The sequence below is a fragment of the Gymnoscopelus braueri genome, assembly GCF_963280865.1.
Source record: "Gymnoscopelus braueri genome assembly, chromosome: 15".
NCBI lineage: Eukaryota > Metazoa > Chordata > Actinopteri > Myctophiformes > Myctophidae > Gymnoscopelus > Gymnoscopelus braueri.
In genome coordinates this window covers 45,009,550-45,037,500 of record NC_137620.1, presented here as the reverse complement: position 1 = coordinate 45,037,500, position 27,951 = coordinate 45,009,550, and the positions used below count along the sequence as shown (strand labels likewise).

The following is a 27,951-nucleotide window of genomic DNA, read 5'->3' as shown; positions in this document are numbered from 1 at the left end:
ACACACACACACACACACACACACACACACACACACACACACACACACACACACACACACACACACACAGCGTTTTAAAATATATATTTTTTTAACTACAAATATTTGTATTCACTTTTATTGACTCGGCTACAGATCTTCTTCTATTTGAGCATGGCTGCTAACCTCCAAATGCCAAATTGGCATAATACTCACATTTCCAAAATGAAAATAGAATGTATTTATTTATTTATTTATAGGCCTTTATTTTTTTTTTTGTGATATAGTAATATTTTAAATGCAATTATCATGTTTGAACTGGGGACCCCCACCCCAAAATAATCATATTTGAACTGGGGACCCCCAACCCAAAATAATCATATTTGAACTGGGGACCTATTTGAACTGGGGACCCCCCACTGTTCAGTAACAGTGTTAAATAGATCTATATTGTGATAGTAGGGCCTAATAACTATAGAGTGTTTGTTCAGTAATAGTGTTAAATAGATCTATAATGTGATAGTAGGGCCTACTCATTAGCTACTATATAGTGCTTGTTCATTAACAGTGTTAAATAGCTCTATATTGTGATAGTCAGGGGTGGAAAAAGTACTCAAATGTTTTACTTTTAGTAAAAGTATCAATAATGCAATGTAGAAATACTCTGTCACAAGTAAAAGTCTGGAATTCAAAATGTACTTCAGTAAAAGTTCAGAAGTATTGGTATCAATATGTACTTAAAGTACCAACAGTAGAAAGTACTCATTATGCAGAATGACCCGTTTTCAAATAAATAGATTGTAATCTTGAAATCTTTGGAAAATAGCAGATCTACAAACTCACAATGCGTCGCGTCGCGACGCATTGTGAGTTTGTAGATCTGCTATTTTCAAATGGCCGAAATGCATATAGGGATGAAGTGGTTAATGTAAGTTTTGTGATAATAATCTAAATCTACAAAGTAACTAGTAACTAAAGTTGGCAAATAATTGTAGTGGAGTAAAAGTACTATATATGCCTCTGAGATGTAGTAGTAGAAGTAAAATTACTGAAGATTGGATATGCTCCAGTAAAGTAAAAAATACATCCAAATTTTACTTAAGTATAGTACTTGAGTAAATGTACTTAGTTACTTTACACCACTGCTTAATGCTGTAATCTTATTAAGAAGTATACATTTTAACTGTTTAAAATGTGGCGTTGTTCTCCACTAGAGGGCACTGTTGTATCACATTTGTCTCTCCAAGTTCAGCTAGACTGATGTTTCAGTCAGACAGTGAACATCCTGCTGACTGATGTCAAACAGTTAGTTGTTTAAAAAGTATAAATCCTCAGATCAAAATGGATGAAGAAAGAACAGTCCTGCAGACATTAGAAGTCTACACTATCGATGGGAAATTAAAATGTGCTTTTGTTTTGTTTATTCATATTTGTGTGTGTGTGTGTGTGTGTGTGTGTGTGTGTGTGTGTGTGTGTGTGTGTGTGTGTGTGTGTGTGGGGGGGGGGGGGGTGGGCGCATGCGTGTGTGCGTGTGTGTGTGTGTGTGTGTGTGTGTGTGTGTGTGTGTGTGTGTGTGTGTGTTTAAGCAGTCAGTCACTAACATGACAGGAAGAGGGTGTGTGTGTGTGTGTGTGTGTGTGTGTGTGTGTGTGTGTGTGTGTGTGTGTGTGTGTGTGTGTGTGTGTGTGTGTGTGTGTGCAGGGGTGAGCTGAAGGGGGTGCTAGGGGGGTCGGCGACCCCTTAGTTCTTCTGACACTATCGGGGCTGGGGGCTCGCGCGTGCTCCACATGCACGAGCTCCACATGCACGCGCGAGCACACACCGTCAGCCGCGAGCCGTCAATCATTAGCACAACAACGCACCGTTAGGGGCGAGCCGTCTTTAACACCTTGAAGCTTAAACAATGGCCTCAACCTGGCTGCAAAGTTAACCCTGTCTAGCTCTGGTCCATGGCGTTAGAAGGAGTTCTCCTTAACGTTATGGTACTTTCCATTCTTTCCCCTCGCACCGCGGTAGCGCAGCCTCTCGTCTGTAGTAAAATAAAAAAATACACTTTTGGAACTCACCAAAACAAAGACGGTTTAATGGAGTTGAAAGCCTATTCTACTAAGTGGGAACACTCTGAGCCCCCACCTCACGTCTAAAATACACCTTTTGGCCAGAAAAGAAAATATTTCACCGGAAGGAAGAATCTGGTCAATAGGAACATTCCATTGACCATATCTGTAGAGGGCACTGTGGAGTAATCAAAAACAGGTTTTAATTCTGGTGAAATATTTTCTTTTCTGGCCAAAAAGTGTATTTTAGACGTGAGGTGGGGGCTCACAGTGTTCCCATTTAGTAAAGTAGGCTTTCAACTCCACAAAACCGTCTTTGTTTTGGTGAGTAGCAAAAGGGTATTTCTGGGCGGTGAAACCACCCCTATATGTGAGGTTTGGATATTTGCACACCAAATCCTGCGCTGTGATTGGCCACAAATGTACCCCCCTAACCCTCCACCGTGATTGGCCAATCACAGTCTATTCAGGACTGTGATTGGCTAGGGAAACATGACACATGTGCATAGCCCTATAAATAGGACCATAACTTAAAAAAAAACATAAATGTGTTTTTTTTAAGTTTAAGGTTTCTTCCATCACTTCTTCCATCACTTCTTCCATCACTTCTTCCATCACTGTGATGACCACTGTGACCACACCGCCCACTTCACACTGGGTGTGATTTTTTTTTATTTTTTACTTGTTTTAAAAACCACTGTTTTGAAAACAATGTAAGTCTTTAAAAAAAAGTAATTCATGTAAAGACAAGTTGACTGATTATTTTAAGTACTTATGTGTGGGTGAATCTATGTAAAGGGCTTTTATATAAAACTAAAAGGAAAATAAAATAATTAATTAATTGAAACAAAAATAAAAACAACAAATTAACAATGCAACAAAATAATAAGAAATATAAATACATTAATAATCACATGTTGAATACAGTATTTCAACTAGCACTGAGCTGAGTGGCTATGTGCACATGCGCTATGTGCCCGCGCACGTGACGTCATAAAATATAGCCCATATAGTTCAAAAATCCACAGCTCACCACTGTGTGTGTGTGTGTGTGTGTGTGTGTGTGTGGGTGGGCGGGCGCTTGCGTGTGTGCGTGTGTGTGTGCGTGTGTGTGTGTGTGTGTTTAAGCAGTCAGTCACTAACATGACAGGAAGAGGGTGTGTGTGTGTGTGTGTGTGTGTGTGTGTGTGTGTGTGTGTGTGTGTGTGTGTGTGTGTGTGTGTGTGTGTGTGTGTGTGTGTGTGTGTGTGTGTGTGTGTGTGCGCCCGTGCGTGCACGTGTTCCAATGGCTGAACCTTTGTATTGGGTTGGGCCAGATGCATGTTAGTATAGGTGAGTCACCAGCAGCCTCAGCATGCAGTGACTTGTTGTCACAGCATCCTGTTCTCACATAGACACACTTTCAGAGTCCTCCGTTTGGCAGTGCTGGAAAAAGTACTCACCATTTTTACTTAAATAAAAGTTAAGCAAGTATCAATACTGCAATGTAGAAATACTCCATTACAAGTAAAAGTCCGGAATTCAAAATGTACTTGAGTAAAAGTACAGTATTGGCATCAAAATGTACTTTAAAGTATCATAATAAAGATGTAAGGATCATAATAAAGATGTAAGGCTACAGTGAAGAATATTGACTCAAGTATCATTCATTCTTACCCACTGCATAGTGACATGCACTACAAGACCTTTAAGGAAGTATTTGTATTATGTATTTGACATCAAGATAAAAGCTTGCTTGAAGCTGCAATTAAAAGGCAATACAACATTAAATATTTGGATTAAGATAATGAAATAAGGGTGCATCTGATTATGTTCAATTGTACCAAGATACAGCTGTCATGGAAAGGGCTTGTTCAACCTCCCCCCCCTCCCCCCGCCCCGCCAACAACAATTAGGCTACAGCTAACCCATAAAAACACACGATACACTCTTTATCTTTGTACAAATGTAGTTTGTACAAACTACATTTATTTCCGAAAAGCAGAAGTCTCCAGAGAATTTGACATGAATAGAGAATGTTATTTTATTATCAAAGCAAACTTATTACAAAGATGTTTGAATGAGTCACAGACAATTAAAGCAGCACCTTATAAACAAAGTTGTCAGTTATTCCTCCACATCACAGACAATAAAAACATTCATTCTGATTGTTTTTCCCCTGAAGAATGACCTAAAACTGACCCTGAGTGAACACAGGCTGAGGCTTTTTGGTTAAAACAAAACGTTTTTTAGTTAAATAGATCTATATTGTGTAGTAGGTCTACTCATTGTCAATGGCTCTATATTCTGATAATAGGGCCTATGTTTTGCTATAGAGTGTTTATAGTGTCTATATTGTGATAGTCAGTGGTGGAAAAAGTACTCAAATGTTTTACTTAAAGGAGAATTTTGGACTAAAGTTTTCTTACCTTTTCTATGACGTTATGATATCTTAGGATGAATGGTACAGGAGCAAAAATTCCATAACTCCACCCCTGAGCCGCCACAGCTTAAAAGGTGCGCGGCCTTAGGTAAGATCACATATTTTAATAGCTTCTTTTTTTTTTTCTTTTTTTTTTAGATCTGACGTTCATACACACTATGCAACCAAAAAAAAAAAAAAAAAAAAAAACAGAAGTCTCGCTAGACGAGATTGAAATCTTTTTTTTTTGGGGGGGGGACAGTGTTCTGTCACTATGAACGTCAGATCTCACAAAAAAAGAAAGAAAAAAAAAGCTATTAAAATATGTGATCTAACCTAAGGCCTATCCGCGCACCTTTTAAGCTGTGGCGGCTCAGGGGTGGAGTTATGGAATTTTTCTACTGTACCATTCATCCTAAGATATCATAACGTCATAGAAAAGGTAAGAAAACTTTAGTCCAAAATTCTCCTTTAAGAAAAGTATCAATACTGCAATGAAGAAATACTTAAGTAAAAGTCTGGAATAAAAAAAAGACTTCAATAAAAGTTCAGAAGTATTAGTATCAATATGTACTTAAAGTACCAAAAGTATAAAGTACTCATTATGCAGAATGACCGGTTTCACAAGTTTTCAAATGAATAAATTGTAATTAAAATCTTTTGAAAATAGCCGATCTACAAGCTCACGATGCGTCGCGATAGATCGACTATTTTCAAATGGCCGAAATGCATACACTGTAGGGCTGAAGTGGTTGATGTAAGTTTTGTAATAATAAAAAGTAAAAGTATAATATTTGCCTCTGAGATGTAGTGGAGTAGAAGTAAAAGTACTGAAGATTGGAAATACTCCAATAAAGTAAAAAATACCTCTAAATTGTACTATTTCCAGAAAAGCGAAAGAAGAGAGAGAAGGGGGGGGGGGGGGGGGTAATAAAGAAGGAATACAAAAATAAAGGAATAAAAAACAACGTATCTACATATTTACACATAGCATATCCATCCATAAACATTTATGTACATGAGTGATGGCCGTTTTATGTCCATCAGTGCTTGTCTGTCTTATGGGACTATATGTCCAACAGCATGAGCAAAGAAGGAAACAACTGATGTAACGGAGTGAAACACAGGCACACGTGACATACATCATAAAAAATCCAAACGACAAGTAAAAAACAACAATAAAAACAAAAACCCATGTTATAAAAATAACACCCTCACATCGTATCATATCGCACCATTAACTGTCTACTTTATTTCCTCCTGTTGGACGTTCAGTTTGAATCACCTTCAGGGTGCTACTGTACCATGTAGTAGAGGTATTAGTCAAACTGAAGCTGTATAGACCAATTATATGTTTTCAAACATTGAGAATGCACACGCTGGTGCCGGTTTCATGTAATCAATTCCCAACAGATCCCCAAACCTGTTGTTTTGGGAAGCACAGGTTTCAGTTCATTCAATGTCCTCATGTGTGTTGGCTGGATAGGGCATACACAGACATACAAGCTCACAACGCGTCGCGGAAGCGACCGTTGTGAGCTTGGAGGTCTGCTATTCTCGGCCGTTCTATGTGAGCGACACTTTCCCCCGACGGAGAAATAAAGCTACGCGAGCAGGCAGCTATAGCAGGTAGGCTAAAGCAGACAGCTATCAGGCAGGCGCTGGTGATCACAGGGAGCGCCCCCTCCTATTGGCTGGGGGAGGGTGATCTTTGTTGCTACATGTACTCCTATTGGCTAGGCGGCACATGTCGATGGGGAACGTTGAATGGGAGGCGCTCATGTCCTCCCGGTGGGGACAACTAGATTGGGTGGGGAACATGTTTTGTTACTACAGGATACTGCATATTGAACTCTTTAATCATGAGAGTCCTTCAAGTCACTGAGTCATTAGCCTCGATCTCCAGGCTTTTATTGTTTAGTGTTGCTAAAAAATAAAAGCCTGGCCCAGCGCGTCGGTGTACTCGGTATGAGGAAGTGTTTCACTTTCCAACCAACCAGAGTGCAGTGGGCGTCGCTCGTAATGTTTGAGTTAACGGGGCGGGGGTTGACGGACAGATCGGTGAACCAATGGGATCAGCCGCAATCTCTCGCCGGCTCTTTACACCCGCCCCTCTATACACGAAATCAGGAGCGTTGGGGCAGTCTACTGAGTCATTGAATACTGATTCTTGCATCGTTAGACTGAAATGCGTCTTTCTCTAAGGGGTTTGTGGACTTTCTTACTGAACATCTTCTGTGTGAAACATGTCCTTAAGGGTTGCCATTGAGTTCCAGTCTTGTTTTTGGGCATACTGGTAAACACATCCGAACAGATCAGGAAACATCTCCATCAGGTCAACACCAGCTGCCTCTTCAGCACTGTGAACACAAAGCAGTGATCACTGGAGTCACAACATCTGATGGTGAACACACACATCTACAATGATTTTATATACCGTGCCCCCAAGTTTGTGTTGTTTTTAAATGTAATTAAACTTACAAGTGCTCATGGAGATTGTGAATGAAGTTCAGCAGTCCAAAAGAGTTCTCAGGGAACGACTTCATTTCATCCATCTTCAACTCAAGTGATAACTGGGAATAAATATACAACTTTAAGATAAAATGAGATAAAATAATAGCACATTTCATACACGGCTCTGGCATTTAAAGGCATTACAAAGGCATTAAGGGAATGAAGAGATAATGCAATATTCATTAATTCCCACTTCTAGTGTGTTTCACCAACTGAGGGCTCTGGTGAGACTGGAGACTGACTTCAGGCTGGGATGAACATTTTGAATAACATAAGTGTCTAGAGAACCTCAGTGTAAAGACTCCTATCATGCCAGGTGACTCAGCACATTTTAGATCTGTTCCTTAACGTCCAACTGTGCCACACGTCACAAGATCTGAGACTATAAGCTGACATATCAGAAGCACTAATCTCATCATTTACTCTGACCTTTCTTGTTAGAAATGTATGAATTTAGTTATTAAAGGGTTATTTCACTTTCAAAAAAACTTTGAGTCATTTTATTGTCTACTCAGGCCTTTGTGAGCCCCCCAGACCGTTTTTAAGTTGCTTCATTCAGTATTTAGATATTTGATAATCATTTTATCAGACACGCCCCCTTCCTATACAAACCCATTATAACTTCAAACTCCATTTTTTACCTGTTAGATTCATCAAAAACACCCGTCCTTGTTTCTGCTGACTCACCCTGCCCTCCTAATACGTGAGGGGGCCGTGTTTTTTCGATTACTTTTTTCATTTCTTTTATTTAATTTTTTTATTGTATTTAATTTTTTTCATTTTCTAAAAAATATATAAAAAATAAATGAAAAAGGTTATCGAAAAAAACACTAATCACGTATTAGGAGGGCAGGGTGAGTCACCAGAACCAAGGACGGGTGTTTTTGATGAATCTAACATGTTAAATATGGAGTTTGAAGTTATAATGGGTTTGTATAGGAAGGGGGCGTGTCTGATAAAATGAATATCAAATATCTAAATACTGAATCAAGCAACTTAAAAACGGTCTGGAGGGCTCTCAAAAGCCTGAGTAGACAATAAAATTACCAAAAGTTTTTTTGAAAGTGAAATATCCCTTTAAATAGAATGCTGGAGATTTTACATCTAGATTGTGTCTGTTATGGTTCTCATATAAGACATTCTCATCTTGTTCTGGTCTTACTCTTTGTGGAAATTATTTATTGAGTTACACTGAAGATGACATTGTTAAAGTGAAATAAAGAATATAATGAATAAAGAAGTAGTGAAATAGAGATAATAAAGGTTAAAGGCAGACTAGGTAACTTTGAGCCTAAAAATATATATATATATATTCATTTCCCCCCTATATCAGACAGATAAGTGCAATTTAGGGCATTAACAACTTCTGAATTTTGCAAATTGGCTTTCTGTCTATTTATCCAACACTATTAGTAATAAAGTCACCTTGTGTTTCCAGGTGTTGAACTGTCCCTGCTCAGCATACTGGTCCAGTACAGTGATGAGGTCCTTGTCATCATCTGGACAGTTGTCAACCTCCTTTCCAATCCTTCTCAAGTACTCTACTCTCCTGGGAAAAAATATACTGAAAGCATTAGACTATGATGAACTGAAATAACGTTTAGATATCAGTGAATGAATGAATAATGTGGAAGGGAAAATATTTCTATCATACCTGTCGTTTGACCAAAATAAAGGATGAGCGAAGCATTCCTCCACTTTAGGTCTTTTCTTTGGGTCTTCATTGATCATCCTCTCAATGAGATCCTTGGCGACCACATCCTGAACATGGTCCAGATTGTACTTTCCATCCAGAATGTTGCCTTCACATTTAACGCCTTTGCCAAATGGATGGTGTCCTCCAGACAGGATGTAGTATATCAACATCCCAGCCACCTTAAGAATGAGCATGAAAATTGAGTTAGAACATTTTTGTGTTGTTATTAATTAAATTGTTCTCATACAGAATAAAAAAACAACCTGGATATCGGTGCTTCTTTTATATGGGAATTGATCATTGTCCAAAGTCTCCTTTGCCTTCCAGTGTTTCGTTCCTTGAACTCTTGTGACTAGGGTTGTTTGTCCTTTGGGTAATTCTCGGCTTATTCCAAAATCTGATAGTCTTGCCTTGCTTTGAATATCTGCAAGGAAAATTGGGTATATCAACATAATAAAGGGTTTTAGATAATAAATTCAGCATATGCTGCATATATTTCTGATATTATTTGCTTATTTAATTTTTATTTCGTAGCTTACCAATCAAGACATTCTGGGGCTTGATATCCCGGTGGAGAATTTTAGGATCCTGGCGATGAAGAATACGTAAGCTCTGGACAAACTGATGTGCAAGTTGTTTCCTCTCTAGTTCAGAGAGGCTGTGTTCAGTGATGTATTCTGCCAGGGAGCATTCACACAACTGAAGAGCAAGGTAACCAAAGTTCTCATCCTCTACAAAGTCAACATATCGTACAATTGAAGGATCTTTAAGCTTTGGAAGACGTAAAAAGTCTGTCTCGTTCTTCAGCACATGAAAGAAGAATTGAGACATTCTTTTCACTGCGACTTCAGTGCCATCATCTGTTAACCCTAAGAAGACCTCAGTTCCATCACTTCCCACTGCGAGGCGGAATTCTTCATCTGTCACAAACAGAAGACTCCCAACTTTGGTAACTTTACAGTCATCAATGTTTACAAGCTTCTCTAACTGTGGCCTCCATCTTTTACTGACTGGGATCCATTTCCGTGGTTCTGGTGATGTAATAGGAATGATGTCATCTCTCTGCTCCTCTTCTTCTCCTGACATGTTAGTCATGTCATTGAATTCAGATATCTCTGTAATAGTACACATGGACACGTCATATTCTGTGATTGTTTGTATATATATATATATATATATATATATATATATATATATATATATATATATATATATATATATATATATTCCAATCACAGACATATTATGGCCATAAAGAGACAAAGGGGGGATTACAAACACAATATTTACATTTTGTGCATCTCTAACAGACCGAAATGTTGTTATTCCCACTATAACCTTTTAATTGCATTTGAAGATTTGCTTTGTACCCCACAGTGTTTCAAATCGGCCTCATGGCCGATTCACATTTTAGCCCAAACTCTTGGATCGTAAGCCGTACAATCAAAAAACCTTTCCCTCGATTCCTTGGATCATGACGCAAATCCCCAAATAGGCCACGCCTATATGGGGATTTCCCACTAGTCCAAGGAAGATCTGCCACCCAAATGCCCCAAAATATGTCAGCCTAACACAGTTGATCAAAATTATAAATATATTAAGTTATAGTTTCTCACCCTGCAGGAAGATCTGTCCTTCATCTGAAACAATATGAAATATTGTATTGTATTATCATCTATATTTGTGTAACATGCACGCACGCGCGCGCACGCACGCGCACACACACACACACACACGCACACGCGCACGCGCACGCGCACGCGCACGCGCGCACGCACGCACGCACGCACGCACGCACACACACACACACACACACACACACACACACACACACACACACACACACACACACACACACACACACACACACACACACACAAACACACACACAAACACACACACACACACACACACACACACACACACACACACACACACACACACACTTACCTCCTTGCCATATGATGGAGGCTGTGGCTGTGTCTCGTTCTGTAAAAGTTGAGATGTGAGACAGTGAGAGGTCAGTATGGAGACACTAATCATTTAGATCTTCACATTTTTATCATAATAGATACATAGATGTATGGATGTGTCAAATATGGATTTCAAATTAGTTCAAGACTTACTAGTTTGCTTCTTCTTTGTACAGTATAAATATCCCAGTATTGCTGCCACCAAGATTATGATCACTGTAGTCACAATCCCTGCAATCACTCCTGCTGTTGATCCTCTCTCTGTTAATCCTCTCTCTGTTGGTCCTACAGTTGATCCTCTCTGAATCATATCCTCTGAAAGACAGTGAGTCATGACACAACTGTTATAACATAATAATATGAATCAATAAATTCTGTGGTGACGTAGTCGTTCACATCAAGTTATATGTTTTTGTTTTTTTACAATGTGCTGTTAAGGACCACAGTTCAATGTACATAGTTTTAATAAATGGTTTAATAGTTGACAGTTATAGGTAAATTGAGCAAACATTATTTCCATGTTAGTGTATGGAAATAATGCACTAACATGCACTAACACTAACATTTACATGGTGGTGTAAACTGGACAAACAAACTGGACAGATGTACAGTAAGACTGGAGACACCGATGGAAGGCTCGTCTGAGGACAATACAGATATAGATAATTGTATTAAATCAATTATTATTTTAATTAAAATTGATTATCGATTATGTTTTATAATTAATTCAATCTATTCATTTGATTTACTGTTGGACCCTTAATCTGTACATGCAATACTCTTTACACCTTTACCTCCTATATTTGCACAACAGAACCGTTGGGCCAGAGTGAGCTACAACTCATTTACATTTGCCACCCTTTCTTGTTACTATAGTTGTAGTTATGCATTTATCACATTGGTTGTGCACTAATAGGGCATAGCAGTAGCGGTCATTTGGTGGTGCCACAGATTGAAAGCCCATTCATTTTTCCCATAGAGATATCCGAAAATATTTATACAAAAATGTTTAAAGGGATGTTTCACTTTCAAAAAAACTTTTGGTCATTTTATCGTCTACTCAGGCTTTTGTGAGCCCCCCAGACCATTTTTAAGTTGCTTGACTCAGTATTTAGATATTTGATATTCATTTTATCAGACACGCCCCCTTCCTATACAAACCCATTATAACTTCAAACAATTTGAACATGTTAGATTCATCAAAAACACCCGTCCTTGGTTCTGGTGACTCACCCTGCCCTCCTAATACGTGAGGGGGCCGTGTTTTTTCGCTAACTTTTTTATTTATTTTTGATATTTTTTTGGGAAAATGAAAAAAATGTAATACAATACAAATATTCAATAAAATACTTACAGTACTTGAGTAAATGTACTTAGTTACTTTACACTACTGAAAGCCAAACAGAAATGTAATATATATTTATATTATATGTTAAGTAAAATATCACGATCATGACAGTCACTCCATATCCACAGGCTCCACCATCATCTAAAGGATAAAAACTCAATAAAGCTGACAGTTTATTTCCACTGTGTTCCTTGAGGATGTATGTGTTCTATAATAAGTACAACAAATAACCTCAAATAATGTGTTAACTAAACTTAATGCTGCATTTTAACTGTTGAAAATGTTGTGTTTTCCTCCACCAGAGGGCACTGTTGTATCAAATTTAGATTTCCAAGTTCAGCTAGACTGATTTTCAGTCAGTTTCAGTCAGACAGTGAACATCCTGCTGACCTGTGGTGTAAAGTAACTGGGTACATTTACTCAAGTACTGTACTTATACTGTACAATTGTGGGGTATTTTTTACTTTACTGGAGAATGTCGTATATCGGGTCCTGTGCTTATAGAATATGGACTGAAACTATTATATTAATATATTTTAAACCCAGGAAATGTTAAAATGTTTCATGTAATTAGGACAATAAAAAGGTTGCTATTTGTGGGATTTTACCTGTGACTGCCAGCTGCAGTGAGTTAATCAAGACAACACTTCTAAGAATCCTGTCTTTTGTTATGAAGCAGGCGATGGCCGTTTGAAGTGTGAATCTAAGCACCGCACCCAGCCGAGTTCTTTTGTTCCGACAGATATCATTATAATATTATGCAAGAGTGCCTGTTGACACTAACAGTACGTTTTAACAGCGGGCGACTCTCGGGCGATCGCCGGCGACATCGTCCAAAAGATAAAGAAAATCCATCTTTCATCGCCCCCCCGCCCACTTCGCCCTATCGCCAGTAGTCGCCGGCTCTCATAGACATATAATGCACTTCCGGAAAATACTATCCTGATCGCCCGCTGATCGCCCGCTGTTAAAACGCACCGTGAGACACTGCTCCCTGAACTAGCAGACTGACAGAATTAATCTAAAACATACAGGATTCATTGTCTAAATTCACAGATAGATATGAGCTTTAGTAAAATATAGTTGAAGACCTTTAGTGGGATAATATGATCATTCCGTGATTAATGGCAAAATTATTGAGAAAAGGGTTTCTGACGTTCCCTCCAGAGGGGAGGGGCTGAGTTCTCCAAGAAGGGGGTACGGCGGGGGAACCCAGGAGGAGAGCGCGTTTCTTTTAAGTGATCTCAATTATCTAGATCATTCATACGACATCGGACATGTTACTGTTTGGACTTATTTAAACATTAATAAAATGTTGTATAATAATGTTATAATGTGAGCGTATGGGAAAGTACGGGTTTATAGATGGGGATAAAGAAAGATTTTCATGTGTCAGAGTGAAGGGGGCAGATCGTTAATTCATTGCTTGAGAAGGGGCTGGCCCAAGTCAATTGTTCTGACAACGCTCACTGGTGATTGACTGATACAGAAGTAGGTAGTCTTATGTGAAATAAATGCTTTGATATATAATGGCCTGTTTTTGAGGAGGACAGGGCTCCGTGTTTGACATGCAAGCGGATGCCACGTTCAACAGGATAAAGTAGATTCTGTGGACAAATTGCTCTATACAAGATCTGACCTAAATTGTATGTGATTGCTAAAAGACTGACAATAAAGTGAATTGTTGAGAATGAAAACCTCGGACTCTGAGCTGTGACTTATTCCCTCCCCGGAAATGGACCCTATTTTCTGCCGAGTATTTCCAATTTTCAGTACTTTTACTTTTACTCCACTACATCTCAGAGGCAAATATTGTACTTTTACTCCACTACAATTATTTGAAAACTTTATTTACAAGTTACTTTGAAGATTTTGATTATTATTACAAAACATACATTAACCACTTCAGCCCTATATACATTTCGGCCATTTGAAAATAGCAGATCTAAAAGCTCACAATGCGTGACCATGCGAAGCATTGTGAGCTTGTAGATCTGCTATTTTCAAATGATTTTTTAGACATTTTATACATTTGAAAACTTGTGAAATGGGACAATTTGCATTGTGAGTACCTTAAACTTTTGGTACTTTAAATATATTTTGATACCAATACTTTTGTAATTTTACTCAAATGATTTTTTAATTCCGGACTTTTACTAGTACATCTACATTGCAGTATTGATACTTTTACTTAAGTAAAACATTTTCTACCACTGCTGCTGACTGATGTCAAACAGTTAGTTGTTTAAAAAGTGTAAATCCTCAGATCAAAATGGATGAATAAAGAACGGTCCTGCAGACAGTCAAATAGTGAAACTGACAGTGAGATCTACAGCTTTCATCCTGGTGTCTCTATTCAGGGCATGATGCCATTATAGGCAGATCTACAAGTTCACTATGCACTGGGTTGAGTGATCCTATAGATCGGTTATATAACCATTGTTTAAAAGAAAATGTATAAGTATAAAATAGTGTTTAAAACACTTCTCTGTGACCTCTGAACTCTATGTCTTATAGATGTGATCAGATCAGTAAGGCATACACATATGTCATACAGTTTACAACCTGCAGAGGGCACCATAATTTCACGCATATCATGGTGATTGAAAGAAGACTTTAAACTAGCGACTGGAAGCATATAGTATATTAACCTTAACCTGTTTAAGTACAGTTCAAAACATGCCTTCCCATCTACTTCTCAAGTTGTGAGGAGGATTCAGGGCATGGTCACACATCTAGGTCAGAAGCCTTGTAGTTAACACATGTCAAGGGGTCAGATGTAGCCTGACACTCAGCCTGAATTTTCATTTCGTTTCACTCCATTATTCAGTCTGAAAGCCCTCTCAATGCAGCGGAGTTCTGAGATGGGGGCGTGGCCAAAGTGGGACTCCACTATGAACCAACGCGATTGGTTCATACTGGATTGTCCCGATCCCGATTCGTCGTACAGATTTTCAACCGAGGAACACCCGCCTTCGAAAGCGTCACCAGACCCTGAATGCTAGGCAAAGGATTCAGGGGGTGGAGCCAGGCTAGGTCAGATGCATACTTCCCCATATTGCCTTGTGGGCAGTGCCAGTTCTCTGGTTTGTAGTTGTTTGACTTGAGCGGTTGGCTCACAGAAAGAAAACTACAAGATCACCAATTCGCTTCAGACACATTGAAAGTGTCGCGGCAAAACACAGCAAGCGCATAATCCCCCACAGAACTGAAGTGAACAAGGACGCTGGAGTTTCTGAAGCCTATGTGTGACTGTGCCCTTATGTTGCCATGCTTGTTTTATACTACATAGCTAGTTAAACTAGGCACGTTGTAGAATTATTTCAGAAACACTGGACTGTTTTCAGCGGTTAAATGTTCCATGCATTTATAACAACCCTTTGGAGAAAAATATCTTTTTGACACCAGCAGGGGTAAAACAGCGAACTACAGGCCATTCAGGCCATTCATATGAACTGTCACTTGAATGAACTTCTTTCCTTATGAATGTTACCACCAGTGGTCCTTGAGAGGGTTCCAGGTGTTCCCTAGCTAAATGATAGCATTTGTGTATATATGAAAATATATTTTAAATTAATAAAGTTTGTTTCATTATGGATATGTATTGTTTCATTATGGATATGTATTGTTTCATTATGGATATGTATTGTTTCATTATGGATATGTATTGTTTCATTATGGATATGTATTGTTTCATTATGGATATGTATTGCTTAATTTGTGTACCTTTTCTAATAAAACAAAACGAAGTTAAAGGGATATTTCACTTTCAAAAAAACTTTTGGTCATTTTATCGTCTACTCAGGCTTTAGTGACCCCCCCAGACCGTTTTTAAGTTACTTCATTCAATATTTAGATATTTGATATCCATTTTATCAGACACGCCCCCTTCCTATACAAACCCATTATAACTTCAAACTCCATTTTTAACCTGTTAGATTCATCAAAAACACCCGTACTTGGTTCTGCTGACTCACCCTGCCCTCCTAATACGTGAGGGGGCCGTGTTTTTTCGATTACTTTTTTCATTTATTTTATTTAATTTTTTTAATGTATTTAATTTTTTCCATTTTCCAAAAAAAATATTAAAAATAAATGAAAAAAGTTATCAAAAAAACACGGCCCCCTCGCGTATTAGGAGAGCAGGGTGAGTCACCAGAACCAAGGACGGGTGTTTTTGACGAATCTAACATGTTAAAAATGGAGATTGAAGTTATAATGGGTTTGTATAGGAAGGGGGCGTGTCTGTTAAAATGGATATCAAATATCTAAATAATGAATCAAGCAACTTAAAAACTGTCTGGGGGGTTCACAAAGGCCTGAGTAGATGAGAAAATGACAAAAAGTTTTTTTGAAAGTGAAATAACCCTTTAACATCTGTGCTGCATTATTACATTAGGCTAGGGGTCTTCAACAGGGCTGCCAATCTTTGTGATAGGTACTGTATTTTTACATAACCACTTGAACCCTTGCATCTCTATTGGGGGAATAGCAGATCTACACGCTCACAACGCGTCGCAGACATGTGAGCTTGTAGATCAGCTATTTTTGGCTTGGATTTAAGAGGTTTGGTGTACAGGGATAAAGGAGCACCTTACAAAGTATGGGTTAAATGTCTGAACTATACACACTTAAAGAATACAATATCTAGGCTATATAAAAAATGTGGGTGGGGGTCCATAATCGCCCACCCAGGGGGGTGGGGGGGTCATATACAACAGCGCCACGCTACTCGGCCGCTGGCGCGTCCGCCCGTCCCGCCAACGCTACGCCGGGTGGACGCTCGGCGTTGCGCACGGTAAACGCTGATCAAGGACGGCACGTGGAGACGTCGGGTCCCGACGAGCGGACGCTCCGTTCGGCGGGGCGTGGAGACGTCGTCACACTAGAAACCTGACTTGATTTGCTACCTGGGAGAGGACACTGAACAGACAGTAGTCAGAGAATACAAGTCAATCAGCGACAAAATCTACTGACTAGTGTGTTTGTGTGTGTGTGCGTGTGTGTGTGTGTGTGTGTGTGTGTGTGTGTGTGTGTGTGTGTGTGTGTGTGTGTGTGTGTGTGTGTGTGTTTGTGTGTGTGTGCGTGTGTGTGTGTATCTTGTCAATCAAGAGCGGGGGCGGGGAATGAATGCTATTGGTTGTGTAGCTTGTCAATGAAATCATCTCACCCCTCCTAGAGCATAGCATACTTTATAATACATTTTAAAATAAATGGGACCATAATTTACCAAAACGCACATCATGATGACTGAAAGAAGACTTTAAACTAGCGACTGGAAGCATAGTATTTATGACAATGTGTATTAAGGTAAGAAAATACCTGAAATACTCTGTTACAAGTAAAAGTTCGGAATTCAAAAATTACTTGAGTAAAAGTACAAGAGTATTGGCATCAAAATGTACTTTAAAGTACCAAAAGTAAAATTACTCATTATGCAGAATGTCCCATGTTGTCATGTCTGCCTGTCACCTACCAGCCACGGTGACCTCCATCTCTGCTTTCCCCACCCCGACTTCATTCTTTGCCTCACATTTGTAGATGCCAGCGTCTGACAGGCTCAGGGGCCGCCCAAACTCCAGTGTCCCTGTAGGGTGAGGGATCACACCCTCTGGTAAGTCCTTGCCCTCTCTGCAAGGAGCAAAAACACATGTCCACAGCCATTATAATATGCTTTCAATTAGCATGTGTATATATGTCACAGGGAAATGGGCATTCCAGGGAAATTGAAAGAGGAGCGCGAGGCGGGGCTTTGATACGAGGTGGCGCGAGGAGGAGGAGGCGCGAAGCGGGGCTTTGATACGAGGCGGCGCGAGGAGGAGGAGGCGCGAGGCGAGGCTTTGATGCGAGGCCGACCTGGCTTTTGTTGTTCCCCCCCACATAGCAACCAGGAAGCTACGCTAGGGGAACGCTGAACACACGTTCACACTCACACGTGATAATAGTTATTGTCCATGACGGAGGCGCGCCGACTCAGCAGAGCTTGAGGCCGAGGAGGCGCGAGTGCCCGCACCGACCGGCCGAAGGTCTGCTAGTCGAATCAGCGCCGTCCGAGTTGTGAACCGATAGGGGGAGAATAAATCTTTTCATGGGTTACAGTCTATGGTTACTATCCAGTGTCCACGACGACACAGATGTGTGCGTGTGCATGTGTGCGCATGCACACATGCACACGCGTGCGCACACATGCACACGCATGTGGCACTGGTGTAAAGTAACTAAGTACACTCAAGTACTGTACTTAAGTACACTTTTCTGGAATTTTTACTTTACTGGAGTATTTCCCATTTTCAATACTTTTACTTCTACTCCACTACATCTCAGAAGCAAATATTGTACATTTACTCCACTGCAATTATTTGATAACTTTAGTTACTAGTTACTTTGTAGATTTAGATTATTATCACAAAACATACATTAACCACTTCAGCCCTATATATATTTAGGCCATTTGAAAATAGCAGATCTACAAGTTCACAATGCGTTGTGATGCGACACATTGCGAGCTTGTAGATCTGCTATTTCAAAAGATTTGTATACATTATGAACTTGTTAGATGGGATATTCTGCACAAAGAGTACTTTTACTATTGATACTTTAAGTATATTTTTATGCAAATACTTATGTACTTTTACTCAAGTAAATTTTGATTACCTGACTTTTACTTGTAACAGAGTATTGCAGTACTTTTACTTAAGCAAAAGATGCAAGTACTTTTTCCACCACTGCATTCTGCATTAGCTAAATAGAATATAGAATAGAATAGAATAGAATACTTTATTGGCAGTAGAAGAAGAATCACACCCAGTGTGAAGAGAGTGGTGCCTTTCATGAGTTCATTTCATTAAGCTATTTAGAGCTATATAGAACAACACGCAACAAACTGTACAAACAATCATGAAACAAAGACAGTGCAATCCTTATATATATAGTTGGAGGCAATGCGTATAGGTCAAGAGGTACTAGCGTTACTACCCGGGATAAACAGGGACGCGTCTCAGCTGCCGGAAATAGCTGATCTACAAGGACTTTTAAGACCCTTTTAATACCTTAAGAAAGAAAAGAAGAAATACCATTTCTGCATCAAAAGTAATCAACAAACTATACTGTAAAAACTGGTCAAACATTGGCCAAATTGTCAAATAATATAAGAAAGAGGCAAACATTTTGAAAATAGACGATCTACAAGCTCACAACGCCTCACAATATTTATCTGTGGAACCGAGTCAAACTAAATGTAATGCCTCAACCCCTGGTTCCAGGTGCTTGTCAGGTTGGGGGGGGGGGGGGGGCGTTCAAATATGATTATTTTGGGGGGCCCCCAGTTCAAATATGATTATTTTGGGGGGCCCCCAATTCAAATATGATTATTTTGGGGGGCCCCCAGTTCAAATATGATTATTTTGGGGGGCCCCCAGTTCAAATATGATTATTTTGGGGATACTGCATTAGGATATACTGTACTCACACACACTTTATTTTACAAATAGTTTAAAATTTGCCTTTTTTTTTTTTTTTTTCAGATAATTTGAACATACATGAATGTAGCTATAAGTATAACCATTGGAGATCAAAGAGAATGAGAGAAAGAACAAAAGAAAGGAACATTTTATTGGGGACCTATAACATTTTTCTGGGACCCATTTCAATGACCACCTGTGAGCCATTACATTACATTGAAAACCTAGCAACATCACTGCTCTCTCTCTCTCTCTCTCTCTCTCTCTCTCTCTCTCTCTCTCTCTCTCTCTCTCTCTCTCTCTCTCTCTCTAACAGGTTTGCCCACAGCCATTGCCTGTGGCTGTCATTGCGTAATGCCATGGCGTGCATCTGGTAAGCTTTTTACTCACAAACCCTCCTTTCTCAAGGCGTGTATAAGCTCCTATTGTCTAAGATCAGGTGGCAGTTACCAGCAACTTTCTCATCTGGCAATAATAACAGCACCTCACCTCACCATACTGTATAGGTTCCACATTGTAGGCAAATCACCAAAGGTTTAGACAGCTCTTTACTGTCCCCTTTAGCCCGCCACTGGGTGAATCATTTCCCCCTCAGGCCCTAACTGTCTGTTCTCATAAATAGACGGAGTGCCAATTGTCATGAACCATTTTCCCTGGCTCTCATTTCAAACGTGCCACACCCTGGGAATACTTTAATCCACCCAGCAGAATGGCTTCTAGTTGTCACCGGGTGACTCAGGCAGAAAGCCGCAAAAGCATACTGCTGCTGGGCAGTAATGTGACTGATTCCATTTTCCATTAACAGTCAATGGAAACAAGTCAGTTTCCATCAGTTTCCATTAACGTTGAGATGACCAAAAATCTGTGCGTCATCATCGTTGCTTAAATAGGCATAAACAAGTGGAGCATAAAGAAGTTCATAGCATAATAGCATATTACAGTTTTTCACAATTGTTAACACACGTTTCTCAAAACAATAACGGCTTTCTCAAAACTGCACACACAAAACTGAAAACCTCACACACAAAATGCTAAACCCCACACTGCCTTTGCAAGATGACTCTTTGCCATCAAATCTTTTAACTGTTCACAAAATGGAACTCGTGTTTTCATTTGGTACACACAGCCATATTTTCAAATGACACACACATACCATTCATTACAGTACACACAATAAGCATGTGCTGCACACTACCAAACATTTACAGCACACTGCAGGGCAAAATTGAAAACACAATCATAGAAATGGAACACACCATATGAATGACAATGACTCTGGAGAATGAACCATTTCTCCTTTTGTAAAATGACTCAGTGTAGGCCTACTTTTTTCAAACATAAAACAAAACAAATATGCAGCCAAAAATGTTTTATTTCTCTACATGATTTAGGCATCATGCCTCCGGTTTATGTCTGGCCATGTCATTTTTCGATTTTGAATTGGAAAAAAACATATTTTACTACGTAATCGAGAATCGTTTGTTTTGAAAAAATCGGAAAAGAATCAGAATCGTGACCCCAAGAATCGGAATCGAATCGTGAGATAGCAGAAGATTCACACCCTAACAGTGACGTCGCCACAAGCCTCCTCCATGGCCTGGAGCAGTGGGACCCGGCTCTGTGGGTTCCGTTCATTTACGTACCTTCCACCTCCAAGCTCAAAATAACTCCTCAATGGGATTCAGGAAAGGAGAATAAGGTCGAAGGTACAGAATGGAAAAATGTGGGTGGTCCTGGAACCACTCACGCACTGGAGCAGCCCGGTGGTGCAAATTGCTCACCAGACCTGAATGTTTAGAGATTTGACTATTTAGGTGTTATAGATTGATGCTTTGAGATTTTGCGTGAGAAGTGTGTGCAACAACTGAACATTGTGTGTAGTGTTTGGACAACAAGGTGTGTTGTAGATTGTTGCTTTGAGATTTTACGTGAGAAGAGTGTGCAACAACTGAACATTGTGTGTAGTGTTTTGACAACAAGGTGATAATGTAATTGACATCAGAGTGTAAAGAAGGAAAGTCAGAGTCTAATGCAGATAAGGGAGTGTGAAGTAGTGCCAAATTGGGTCGAGCGATTAGTACATGAAGTTAAGGTTGTGAAAATTGTGCCGAATTTTCGCTTTTTGTGTGTTAACAATTGAGAAAAACTGTAAATATCATATACAGGATACAGTATGGTCAACCAGTTAGAAATGACTCAAATCCAACGTCACTGAAAAATCCATTAATCGATGACAAAGCTACCTCTAGTCCAGTGGTTCCCATCCATTTCTGGATCAGGGCCCACTTGAAAATCTCGAAAGCATCCACGGACCACGGCCCACCCATCTGACTGTCAGGACCGCCGAATCGGCAGTTAAGTGGTCAGGTGCTGACCACAAAAATCTAGTGGTCAGATTCTGACCACTTAACCAATTAACCTTAGCGATTCGGCTGCCGTGTTAAGTGGTTAGTAGGCTGCAGCAGCGCTCCTGTTTTCTGACCTAAAGGGGTGTGTTTAACATCTCCGGCGAGAGAATCCGTGTGATCCCATTGGTTCACCGATCTGTCCGTCAGCCCCCGCCCCGTCAACACAACATTACGAGCGACACCCACTGCACTCTGGTTGGTTGGGGAAATGAAACACTTCCTATACCGGGTACACCGACGCGCTGCTTCCAGGCTTTTATTTTTTAGCAAAACTAAACAATAAAAGCCTGGAGATCGAGGCTAAGTGGTTAGTAAATGGGAGCATGGGCAATCATTTTCAAAGCATGTTTAATCGATCGTGTTCCGGCTTAACAAGATCGTGTTCCTGCTTGGATCAATGGAGCTAACATAATCAATATCACAATGAAAACTAGTGTTTCAATGTTTTAAAGCAGGTGTCTTCAACAGGGGGTCCGGGACCCCTAGGGGTCCTCAGAGTTACTACAGGGGGTCCGCCAAATCTTCATGGGATATGATTTCTTACCTTAACAACTTGAACCCTCGCATCCCTTTTTCTGAGAGGAACTTTAGCCAAAAATAGCAGATCTACAAGCTCACAACGCCTCACGCTGCGAGGCGTTGTGAGCTTGTAGATCTGCTATTTTTTGGCAAAGAGGTATAGGTGTAGAGGGAAAAAAGGGCAGACCAAGTAAACAAAAAAAGTTTAATCTGAAACACAATTTCATACAATATGTAGTGGGGGTCCCTGCTTCATCTCTCTCTCAGCCAGGGGGTCCTTGGCCTGAAAACGTTGAAGACCCCTGCTTTAAAGAGAAAATACCATGATATATTTTTTTTTACTTAAAAAATATATATATATTTGGAACCGTCAGCTCCCTAACAGTGACCACACACACAACCACAGACAGTAAGGGCAGGTACACACTGCAGGAGATTTGGTCCGATATTGCTGTCGCCGACCTTTTTTGGCACTCGCCGAAAATACCTCCCGATCTGACACAGATCGGCCTTTGATCGGCGAGCTAATGCTCGCTGTGTGTGAAAGGCTCCGCGAGACGATATGGCCGCGATTATCTGCTCTGCGACGGCTTTCAGACCGTTTTCAGATAACTACCTTGTTAGATATTCAGCTCTGTCTGGGACAAGACAGCAGACAATATCATACAATATGAACGGGGCTGCGACCACCTTGCGAGGAGATGCACGCTTCAGCCAATGAGAGCACATTACAGCCACCGTGGCTATGGAAGGTCGGTGGACCACCTGACCACAACAAACAGATCCCCCACATAGTTATTGTCCAGTCCTGTATTAAGTTAAACATTATTATAAAACAGAATGGGAGTGAGCGAGCGTGCTCGAAGGGGGCTGTTTATTTGAGACTATTGCACAGAGATAGAGAGAGAGAGAGACACACACACAGAGAGCGAGCGATCTGTACGTATGTGTGTGTGTGTGTGTGTGTGTGTGTGTGTGTGTGTGTGTGTGTGTGTGTGTGTGTGTGTGTGTGTGTGTGTGTGCGTGTGTGTGTGTATGTGTGTGTTTGTCTGTGAGTGTTGCCAGATTTTGCGAGAGAAATAAGCAACCAGGTTTGTGAAAACAAGCCCAACAAGCGACTATGCATGAAGCCTATATACAAATACATTGGATACTTGAAAATAGACGATCTACAAGCTCACGTTGTAGATAGGCTATTTTTAAAGAAGAAATCTGGGGGGGGGGGGGGAATTGAAATATTTTCCAAATCCACGCAGATCTTGTATGGGGGTCTATGGCACAACATATTTTCAGAAGGGGGAGGTCTGCGCCTCTGCGGACAAATATTAATTTGGGGGTCCTTGCCATGAACATTTTTGAGAACAACTGGTTCAAAAGACATTAGGAAACAAGGCCAAAAAAGCAACTACACTTTCAAGCAACTTTACAGAAAAAACATCCCAAAGTCGCTTATAATAAGCGGACATGGCAACTCTGTCACTGACTGCTTCTGCGCACTTGACGTGCGAGAGAGTGAGAGAGAGAGGGAGATCGAGGGGCATATCACGGGATACGTCGATTAAAATGAATTGGAATAAACACAAATGTATGTATTGGGTCTAAGACTGGAGATAGCATCCTAGTGAACTATCCTACAGTGTGTAATCCCTGGTCGGGGATCAATCTATAGTGTGAAAACTACAACGATATATGACAGCCGATTTCAAGAAATAAACTCCTGCAGTGTGTAATGCTTAACGATCAGATGACCCCCCGACCACTTAAAGGTCCTGCAGTGACACCAGTGGTGGAAATGGCGTTGCACGCTTGGGAACGGCGTTCCCATAGCAACCGTTGCGGGGGAACGCTGTGAACACGTGTGGGAACGCTCTTCAGATTGTCCAAAAAACAAAACAAAAAAAAAGGTTTTTTTTTTTTTTTTTTTTTTTGTGGAAAAATATTTTCGCTCCCGTTTTAGGATTATTACGGTCATTTACGGGTCGCGCGGCCAAATTATTAGTTATGTTTGGTCCGGACCAAAGTGCCAGGACTGAATTTTGGTCCTAGTCCAGGAAAAAATTGCGTGTGAAGTAGTTTCAACCTGGCTACTTCTATTTCCAGTAGTATTTCAAAATAAAACGTGTGTTGAATTATAACACTTTTCAAGTATAGATTTAAAAAAAACTCTTATTTTGAAATGCACATCGCTTTGAAAGGAAACAGACTTCTGTGGCCGCTTGCTTGACGACGTAAAGCCTACGTTTAGTCCATGAGCCAGACAAGATTTCATTATCGAAAGAGTGGGCAAAACCAAACCTATATCAAATTGTTCATAGGGTCAATACGAGTAAATAAATATATGATAACCTCTCCACAGGAGCAGCTTTTTCATGGTTATCACACATTTTGTTATTTTCCCCATACGTACATGACAGGTGAAAAAATGACAAAATTTAAAAAAGAGTTATCATAATGAAACTTCCTGAGTTGATTACTTACATGAAGACAATGATTTATCGTATTACAAGTTTTCTGAAATTGTATATTTAAATATGCAAATTAGGCATTTAGTCCATGAGCCAGAGCCCCAAAATTGAGCCAGATATTGAATATTCCCTCGTTAAAAACCTTTGACTCCAACATCTTAAAGGGATACTTCACTTTCACATAAAATAAACATTTAAAAAATATATAAAAAATAAATGAAAAAAGTAATGGAAAATTCATGGCCCCCTCACGCATTAGAGTGTCCTACTAATGTGTGAGGGGGCCTTTATTTTGCCATAACTTCTTTCATTTTTTATTTAAAATATTTAAATATATTTTTTTAATGTTTATTTTATGTGAAAGTGAAGTATCCCTTTAACAAAATGAAATAAGTATGTTGACTCTGGCTTTGTCCAATGTTGATTCTGGAAAGTTATGCAAATTTGGGCATATTTTCCTAATGCCTAATTTGCATATTTAAATATACAATTTCAGAAAACTTGTAATACGATAAATCATTGTCTTCATGTAAGTAATCAACTCAGGAAGTTTCATTATGATAACTCTTTTTAAAATTTTGTCATTTTTTCACCTGTCATGTACGTATGGGGAAAATAACAAAATGTGTGATAACCATGAAAAAGCTGCTCCTGTGGAGAGGTTATCATATATTTATTTACTCGTATTGACCCTATGAACAATTTGATATAGGTTTGGTTTTGCCCAGTCTTTCGATAATCATTGCTCAATTTTGGGGCTCTGGCTCATGGACTAGTTAGTGCACACACAAGGTAAACAAGGCTGCTACACACGGACGTGGACATATGGAATATAAAGACTTAAAGTTTGGGGCAAAAGTTCATATTTACCACCATGCTCTGCTCTCTGAAACCAAGACAATCTTTGCAGAAGGTGAGTAAGTAATTTTAATCTAACGCTGACAGTGAGAGTGGTGGAAAGTAACTAATTAAGTACTGTACATGTACTCAAGTACTGTACTCGAGTATAATTTTAAGGTATTTTTATTGAGTAATCAGGGGCACCCAATCGAAAAAATAAGAATTAAACAACCTAACCCTAACCCTAACCCTAAACCCGAATTAAAGTAACAAAAAAACGAAAATAAAGTACCCAAATCCACGAAATTAACCGCAAAAAAAAAAGAATTAAATAACATAAACCTAACCTAACCCTAACCCTAAACCCAAAATAAAGTAACAAAAAAAATAATATAAAGTACCCAAATCCGCGAAATTAACCGTCTAGTTGTTGTCTAATATAATCCACAAAATACATTAGTATAAACCCATTTTCTTTGAATATTTTATTAGGCAGAAATAGTTTTTTGTGATAATAAATTGGTCAAATCAGGAAAAAATATGAATTAAATAACATAACCCTAACCTAACTCCTAATCCTAACCCTAAAACCAAAATAAAGAAACCAAAAACTGGAAAAAAAACGAACCCAATCCGCCCAGAACCGCGGAAAAAACGAACCCAATCCGCCCAGAACCGCCAAAAAAATCGTGCGCGCACACGGTCACGGTCACGGTCACACATGCGCGCGCGTGCATGTGTGACGAGTAGGGTTCCCAAAGCGAATCCAGTCCATTTCCACCACTGCTGCAGTCTGTACCTGCCTTAAGACAGTTGGTCATCCAGACAGTCAGCCAGAGGAAGGCAGACAGGCAGAGAGGCAGAGAGACAGACAGGTCCTACCTGGTCCAGGTGAAACTCTGTGGTGTGGGGTTTCCTCTGCTCTCACACCTCAGGGCAGCTTGCTCAAGGCCCACGAACCACTTATTACTGAAGCCTTTTATGACTGTGTCTGGGGGGTCTGGCAAAAAAAACACAAATCGAGTTGCGTTAATTAGACACAGATAGAACACAGTAATATGCATAGAAAGAATAGAAAGAATAGAACATTTTATAATATAAATAATTAATTTAAAGTTATATTATAGCCACATACATTTTTTTTAACTGTTAAGATTTAGGAGACATTTGTAGAATCCCCAGAAGCAAAGATTTGAGTTAAAAATGTAAAACAATATATATATATATATATTAAAAGATTTGCACTAATCTTCACGATTAAAAACAAAACAAAAAAACAGATCTACAAGCTTGTAGCGTGGCACTCGGTGCTATTTTTGAATAGCCCAAAGTATAAGTATAACAAAAAAAGTTAAAGAGCTGGTGCCATGTTTTTGCACTTTTTCTGTTTTTCATGTGTCTATGAGGTTGATAGAACTTCATTAAGCCCCCTGGTGGTGGTTTTATGGTGTTTTATGTCTTCTCTAACTATTTGGAGTTTCTTCCTGGAGGCTGAAACCTTGAGGGTCAAACGTGCCAATAGAGAAACAGCGCTTTAGTGACATCACAAAGCCATACCCTCCCCCTCATTATCATAACACAACAGGTGTGGTGCTAAGGTGGTGGAGGAGGTGCTAAGGTGAGAACCAGGTATACTTAATGAACTGGAGGCGTGTCCACATAAAAACATAATTTTAACAATTTCTGTACACTTTTTTGAAAAAAATCTTCCTCCTAGTAAAACCATAATACCTGATGATTATGTTTTAGGGGGGGGGGGAATCACTGAAAATCACGGCACCCCGTCTTAAAAAAATAAGCAATGTTTCAGCTCTATATTCTGATTATGACCATTGCTATTTGGTGTTTGTTCAGTAACAAGGGTCTCCTTCCAATCTCTTCAGCTGTTTAGTAAACAGACAATAGCCTACATTTCACATTTTTAACAGTATTAAAACCAAAGGCCATATTTGCATGTGTATTTGTGGTGCCTCTCTCTCGGTCTGTTACCCAGCAGTGATTGTTCTTGCGATAATAAAAAAATTATAATAATAATTTGGTATCTTGTTTGGAGAAAAAAAAACCTGCCTAAAGATAATGTCACTGCGCACAGGTAAAATGGTACCATTTTATCATGAGCATTAGTGAGGACCAATTATGTGATTATATCGTCCTTTAAGCCGTATTTCAAATATCACGGATATAGCTGATCTACAAACTCACAAGGAGTTGCGATGCGACATTTTGTGAGCTTGTAGATCTGCTATTGTCACTATTAGTATTTGTAGATTTACTTTTTTAAATGTCTAAAT

The 27,951-nt window shown here is 39.5% G+C and overlaps 1 protein-coding gene and 1 long non-coding RNA gene across 2 annotated transcripts in view; one reads left to right on the top strand and one right to left on the bottom strand.

Moving 5' to 3' along the window:
• Positions 1-6,217: 6,217 nt before the first annotated feature.
• The window catches only part of LOC308101240 (uncharacterized protein), a 28,943-nt gene continuing 7,209 nt past the window's right edge, over positions 6,218-27,951 (bottom strand). Inside the window, exons 5-16 of the mRNA XM_080450638.1 lie at positions 26,543-26,660; positions 17,445-17,599; positions 10,774-10,935; positions 10,598-10,636; positions 10,264-10,287; positions 9,187-9,762; positions 8,911-9,071; positions 8,606-8,826; positions 8,377-8,500; positions 6,919-7,010; positions 6,622-6,797; positions 6,218-6,337 (exon numbers count right to left, since the gene is read on the bottom strand). Coding sequence (XP_080306764.1) covers positions 6,659-6,797; positions 6,919-7,010; positions 8,377-8,500; positions 8,606-8,826; positions 8,911-9,071; positions 9,187-9,762; positions 10,264-10,287; positions 10,598-10,636; positions 10,774-10,935; positions 17,445-17,599; positions 26,543-26,660 — 1,811 coding nt within the window. The 3' untranslated portion in view covers positions 6,218-6,337; positions 6,622-6,658. The remainder of the gene's footprint in view (positions 6,338-6,621; positions 6,798-6,918; positions 7,011-8,376; positions 8,501-8,605; positions 8,827-8,910; positions 9,072-9,186; positions 9,763-10,263; positions 10,288-10,597; positions 10,637-10,773; positions 10,936-17,444; positions 17,600-26,542; positions 26,661-27,951) is intronic.
• On the top strand, positions 14,477-15,564 carry LOC308102336. Its single transcript, XR_013934643.1, has 2 exons — positions 14,477-14,740; positions 15,005-15,564. It is a non-coding gene; the product is annotated as an uncharacterized lncRNA (long non-coding RNA).